The sequence below is a fragment of the Bombina bombina genome, chromosome 7, assembly GCF_027579735.1.
Source record: "Bombina bombina isolate aBomBom1 chromosome 7, aBomBom1.pri, whole genome shotgun sequence".
NCBI lineage: Eukaryota > Metazoa > Chordata > Amphibia > Anura > Bombinatoridae > Bombina > Bombina bombina.
In genome coordinates, this window is record NC_069505.1 from 477,887,604 (window position 1) to 477,895,198 (window position 7,595).

Here is a 7,595-nt window from a genome sequence, read left to right on the forward strand (position 1 = left end):
AGACAGCCTTAGTGTGAATGAAACTTGACAGGAATCCGTTATAGAATCTGCTCCTGCAGTAAGAATGATCCTTGTTTGGTTGTAATAGTTTAGCTTGCATACGTCCTAGTGCAAACAATACTAAAGCAGTGTGAAAGGGGGCGTGGCCAGTTTTTATAGACTTGGCTCTGAGTAGTTGAATCTTTAAAGGGACAGTGTAAGCTAACCAAAAGATCTGTACAACAGGTAAACACAGAGGATCTAATAAGAATCATGACAGCGGCAGATTAGGGGTTAGTGTAGGTAGGTTGCGGCGACATAGGGGGCGGCAGATTAGGGGTTAATAAATATAATGTAGGTGTCTGCGATGTTGGGGGCAGCAGATTAGGGGTTCATAAATATAATGTAGGTGGCGGCAGTGTCCGGAGCAGCAGATTAGGGGTTAATAATTATAATGTAGGTGTTGGCAATGTCGGGGGCGGAAGATTAGGGGTTAATAAGTGTAAGATTAGGGGTGTTTAGACTCAGGGTTCATGTTAGGGTGTTAGGTGTCCGGAGCAGCAGATTAGGGGTTAATAATTATAATGTAGGTGTTGGCAATGTCGGGGGCGGAAGATTAGGGGTTAATAAGTGTAAGATTAGGGGTGTTTAGACTCAGGGTTCATGTTACGGTGTTAGGTGTAAACATACATTTTATTTCCCCATAGGAATCAATGGGGATGCGTTACTGAGTTAACACCCCATAGCCTCTAACTCAAAACTCGTAATCTAGGCGATTATTTGTTAAACTAAATAAATTTTTTGATTTCAAATCAATATAAATATATATATATCTATATTTAATTAATGATGTATATAAATATATATATATACATATATATATTTGTATATATATATATATATATATATATATATATATATATATATATATATATAAAAAATATATAATAACATTTTTTAAACATTAACATGTGTACACTCTTTATTCACTCCCAAATTAGTTCTGAGGCTGGACCCTCCTCATCTGTGTAGCGAAAACCTATATAAAGATTGTCCAGTGCTGCAAAAATGTTCTCTTATTGTTTTAACCACACATGAAGGTATAGCTGTTCTAACTCTTGGTCCAAGATATCCATGTACCATATTGACAAATCGCCTATAAGCCACTCTACGATAGTTACTATTAAAAAAATTATAAAGATTGTTAATAAAAAAATAAATACATTTTAAACATAAAAAAAATTCAATGTCCATGTAAGATTAAAATAAAAACAAATACCTTTCTCTCATTTCTATTTGTCTGTTGCTGCCACCATTAAAAAAACTAACACCATAAGCATAGAATTCTTTGAGTAGATCACGGTTTGAAAGATCGACAGTCACATACTGTTCTAAAGCTATGAACAGAGATTCCTCCGACAGATTAACCAAAATTCTTGGAACTTCGTGGCAGCACAAACTTTCAACCAGAGTTGGCATAGGCCGACAATTTCCGCACTTACACCAATCTGTATTACCCACTCTATCATTTTGTGACTGTATTTCCTCGCTCTCAACAGTAGCATTTGAAACCTCTACATTATTTTCTGGGGCTATTGGTCTCCTTGGATCTGTTATGTGTGACATATCAGCCACATAATTCTCAAATTGTGCTCTCCTTCTCATATTCATTTATTCTCTCTTTTGTTCATGGGTTAAAAATAACATAAATATAACAATTAATAAATCAAAATATTTTTTTTTAACATTAGAATTAAAAAAAATTATGCAATATTAAGTAGTATAATTGTACATCTGCATTGGTAAAAATATAAATAATATGTAATAAATATGCAGAAACAAACCCTACCATTGACCGTAATAATATTTTAATTTCCAATACTGAACAAAAATTCACTCATGTAACTCTGCAGTAACATCTTTCTCAATCTTGCAGTCCTAACATCCTGTTTCTCCAACTACTACCTTTCAAGATTCTATTTTCACACGGGAATATGGCACATAAATTATAATGTTTTTGTGTTTCTAATTTTAATTATACACAAAATTACATACATACAAACATAAATATAAACAAACAACAAATTATAGATACACACATGAACATACACACCCATACAAGCATTTATAATGCTTTTTCTAAATTAAAACGCAAAGGGTCATCAAATATTTATTTTCTTTAAATAAAAAGAAAATATTGAAAATTAAATAGAAAATAATAGAAAATTCAATTGATATAATGTCTCACCATCCTATAATATAATTGTATACGATTAGTCATTTATTATGTCTATTATTCAATGAACATAAACCCCTGAAATAATTATTTATTATATTAACATTCCAATTAAATTTATATATACAGTGAATTCAATACAAATATGGTTACATAATTGAAAGTTAATATTATGAGCTTTATATGCAAATGTATTACATATTACAGACTGCATCTAATCTCAATGTAATTTGACTAATAGAGCTCATTTGTTCATGTGTTTAAGACAAATAACATTTAGCTCATGCATTTACCATCTAACATTTACCCTGGAGTCAGCACTAATTGCATTTTAATTTTAGTAAAGACCAAAAATATGGGGGCAGTTTGCAGAGGCGTAGATAAAAATAAAAAGGAACGTTCTACTATAGAATTGTTATTTTTTAACAAGATAGATAATCCCTTTATTACCCATTCAACATTTTTGCATAACCAATACAGTTATATTAATATACTTTTAACCTCTGTGATTACCTTGTATATAATGACCATCTTCCAAGTTCCATCCCCCTTATCAAATGACTTTGACTGTTTAGTATCTATTGACTTGCATTTAGTATTGTCTGGTGCTAACTCTTAAACCACACCCAGGGCATTAACACAGTGTTATCTATACGACCAACATGAAGTTATCAGTCTATTGTTGTGAAAAGGAAATTAAAAAAGATTAGATTAGAGTGAGCCCTCAAGGGCTTCTAAATTAGCATATGACCCTACCTATGTTTTGTCTCAAATAAAAGAAAATTTGACAATAAAAGAAAATTTGATAGTTGGTTAAAATTAAAAGTCCAATCTGAATATTGAAATTTAAATTTTGATTAGACTATACATTTAATCACAGGTGAAATAAGTGTATTTCTATAACAGTGTCGCTTATGTATAACTGGTGAATCTGTAATAATGGAAATATCTTTCTTTTTCAACAAAAAAAAATATGGTTTTGACTGTACATTTAAACTATATATAAACCTATATAACTGTGTGAATGTGTGTGTGTGTATATATATATATATATATATATATGATTTGTAATATAAATAGTAGTGATATATATATATAAAAGATAAATATTTAAATCAATATATATATATATATATATATTTTTTTAGATATATATGTATGAATCTACTGTATATATATGCATATATATATGTATGTGTATATATATATATGTATATTTATATAAATATGTATATATATATATATATATATATAAAAGTGTATATTTATATATATACATATATATATACATATTTATATATATATATATATATATGTATATGTATATATATACATATGTATTTCACTATATATATATGTATGTACATATGTATGAATATGTACATATCTATATATCTATATATATATATCTATATATATATATCTATATATATATATATATATATATATATATAGGTGCTGCCAGAAATTAAAAACTATAGTATGTATAGACTGATTAAATTTCCAATACATACTGATACGTGAATTGATTAAAAAGAACGAAGAAATGAAGAACAGAGATGTGGTTAATAGAAAATAATATTTTTAATGACTTTGCAAGTAATAAATAATAATATTTTACTTTTGGCAAGAACGTTAAAAGATTGATTTTGCAGCATATATAATAATAGTGAAATGTATTGATTCATGTTGAGCCCTTGGAGGTATAGGCATTAAATAAATATTATTTATAGAAATAAATTACATCATCCTACACCCAAAGCGATGCATTATACTTCTTTACTAAGACTGATAGGTAATTGAATGATCTATTGTAATATAACGCAAAATCCAAGCTATGAGAACTTAAATAAAAACAATAGAGAATGGAATGAGAAGTTTCTACGCCGCTGGCAGTTACCTCGTATTATGCAATAGAGTACAGTTAATTTTCGAATCCGGCAAAAACAGAGTTGCATATTAAAGTTCCGCTTTTAGGTTCCTATGCTAACGCACATGCGCTAATGTCCGTGAACGCCCTTTCAATTTCTGACCGAGGATTGGATTATGATTGGCTAATCATTTCAAAAAGAAGGTAGCTAAATAATGGTGGGGGGAGTTAGGCTGCCATATTAACATCAGATTATAGAAGGTATCGTAAATGATTACTAGGTGAAGGGAGTAGGTAAGACGAAGGGGGTACGTTGCAGGCGGATCTTCGTTTTTAATTTTTAAATATAGAATACTGTTATCTCAGAACTTGTCTCTAGATACTCTCCCTCCCGTCCCCTTCGATCAGCTCAGGATCTCCTCCTCTTCTGTTACTTCCTCACATTCCCGTTTACAGGACTTCTCCAGACTGCCCCCATCTTGTGGAATTCCCTGCCTCGCTCCATAAGACTCTCCCCTAGTTTTAACAGCTTCAAGCACTCCCTAAAAACTCTACTATTCAGGGATGCATACAACCAACACTAACCTTTCCTAACTCCATTACTTTCCCCTTAAACGCCTTAGAATGTAAGCCTATGGGCCCAGCTGTTTACAGATCGCTTCATAAGAGCCGACTACAACAGTGAAACTCTCAGCAGGGCCCTCTACCCACTTGACCCCTACAAAAGCTATCCTGTACACCGACTATGTTTACAGCGCTGCGGAATCTGTTGGCGCTCTACAAATACCTGATAATAATAATAATATTTCGAGTGTTGACTGTCCCTTTAAGCAACATAAGGATAAAAACAGCAACGTTTGCTGTTTTTATCCTTATGTTGCTTAAATAAAGAAAGGAAGTTTTTAAAGAAAAATCAGTGCTGACGCAACCTTTTGTTTTTTGTGCATCTATATATATATATATATATATATATATATATACATACACACACACAGTATGTTGTGTGTTGTATGTCTGTATGTGTTTATATGTATACGTGAGTATAGATTTATTTATGTGATTGTGTTGGTGCATGTGTATGTATTTATGTAGGTATGTATACTGTGTATGTTATGATTGTGTTTGTATGTATGTGTTGTGTGTGTGTGCTATTATATGTGTGTTTTGTGTATATATGTAAATGTGCACTTGTTTTTTCTTGTGTATATATGCATGTGAGTATAAATGTAACAATGTGTGTGCCTATACCATGCATATGACAATACTCTACACAATGTAGTTTTTTTATGTAAGTTTAATAGACAAATAATTTTACTGTACTTGACTGTAATTACTATTTAATAACCTTTCAGTTCTACACTGCCCCTTATGTTGGTGCTATATATACAGTTGCCTATAATAATACAAGAAGATCAGATTTTTATACACAAGTATTTTATTTCATGTTCAGTTAATACAAAATGTGCACAATACACAAACATCACTGACTCACAGGTAGCAGCATTATTATTATGGTCAGTGTATCTAGCTCATTACTCTCACCCAAGCATTATGTACATGGAACGCAACATGAAGAGGCTCAGTGAAGGTCTCAGTGTAGGTGTGTAAGTGTCTGATTGGGTCACACAGCTCATAAAAAGACAGACGCCCAGCCTCATAGTCCAGCAGTATTCCTACCCTGTCACATGATAGAGGGGGATCTAATGAGGTTTCTATTGTATTATGTAGCAGATCACAATAACTATCAACACACCAGGACTTGTCATTATCTCCTATCCCTGAATTATCTCTTGTCCTTATCATGCTGGGATAACAAACCCCTACCCACCAGTACCCTGAATTACTTGTCTCCACATCCCAGTAATGTCGTCCTGAGGAAAAGCTCCTGGTACTCAATACCTGTGAATGATTTGTAAATCTCTCTGGTGTATCTGGTCGCTGCTGGTCTACATCTGTATAAGATGCAGTTTTCTGGTCACCTGATACAATAACATAATTATTAGCTGTGTTTATATCGAGTAATATGTCTGATGTCACCTGCATATAGAGCCCTTTCTTTACATCAGTCACAATATCAGCTAAACCTCTGTATAAGGTCACTGAGATCAGACCCTCATCCAAATCCCCCTCAGCAGGGACCTGTTTATCACCACTCTGTGTGACCTCATTATCTCCCTTCTCAGCCCCACAAAAGTCATCTCTGTGTGATTCCTGTTCTTGTAGGACAGTTAATGGGTCAGTCATGTTGCACAGCTCCTCAATGTGACAAATCTTCCTGGTCAGCTCATCCTTCTCTTTTTCCAGCTGCTGGATCAGATCAGAGATTGTGAGTAAAACCTGCTCCTGCTGCCAGGTGATGTCACTCAGGGCTCGCTTCTCTAGGTCTTCCAGCTGTTTCCTGATGTCCCTAATCAGGGCAGTGAGTCGCTCTGTTACACCAGCTGCTTTCTCTTGCACCCCTCTCCTGTGCTCCTGCAGACTCTGGACTCTTTTCTCAGTCTTCTCTCTCTTTGTGGTCAGTTTCTGCAGAACATTTCTCAGTTTCTTTTTCTTCTTCTCAGAAGCCTCATTCAGCAGCTCCACCTGGTGTCCACTGTGCTCTCCGATCAGGGAGCAGGATGCACAGATACAGGCAGCATCCTCAGTGCAGTAATATTCCAGGAGCTTCTTGTGGGTGGAGCATTTTCTGTTACCCCAGGAAGTGGTGGGTTCAGTTAAGATGTGTTCCTCAGACTTGCTGTGTACCCTCAGGTGGGCATCACACAGAGAAGCCTCACAATGCAGACAGGATTTAGCAGCAGGTACAGGAGAGTGAATACAGTAAGTGCAGTAGATCCCAGTCTCTCTTTTCTCCAGCTGAGTAGGATGTAAATTTCTCACTATGTTACACAGTGTTATGTTCCTCTGCAGTTTAGGTTTTGTATTAAAAGTTTCTCTGCACTCAGGACAGGTATAGACCCCAGACCCCTCCTGGGTACCCAGCACACTCTCAATACAGCCCAGGCAGAAGTTATGGCCACAGCTGAGAGTTACAGGATCAGTATAAATGCTCAGGCAGATGGAACAGGTTAGCTCCTCTCTCAGATCAGCAGACTCCATGTTTGTATCCTGAGCAGGAAATGAAACTGAAAGTCTCTTCTTATTCAGTACAGGGGGTGTTGTGATTGTTATATTTCTGGCTGCAGATTGGAGCTCCACTCTAGACAGGAAACATGTGACCTCCACTCAAAGTTTTTTTTATTTGTTTGCTTTTTTTTTTTTAAATCAACTTTAATGTAACAACCAATAGACACAATAATTCTGAAAACTAAACATTTTGCAGCTTTCTGTGTTTTATGCTTAATTTAATTTATAAAGTAACCACTGTGAATGAACATTAAGAACAAGAAAGCTGCAAAATGTACAAGGCTGAAGTTGGCTTCTTATTCTGCAACTGATTGCAATTTGCAAAATAAAGATAAACAAAATATCTAGAGTTATTTTTATTTTCAATAAAATAATACACCTTGC

The 7,595-nt window shown here is 34.1% G+C and overlaps 1 protein-coding gene across 1 annotated transcript; it reads right to left on the reverse strand.

The window, feature by feature from the left end:
* Positions 1-5,502: 5,502 nt before the first annotated feature.
* Positions 5,503-7,224, reverse strand: LOC128636002 (E3 ubiquitin/ISG15 ligase TRIM25-like). Its single transcript, XM_053689076.1, is given in 2 exon segments — positions 5,503-5,702; positions 5,705-7,224. Coding segments are annotated over 2 exon segments (1,506 nt in total). The 5' UTR covers positions 7,185-7,224; the 3' UTR covers positions 5,503-5,676.
* Between the last annotated feature and the right edge of the window lie 371 nt (positions 7,225-7,595).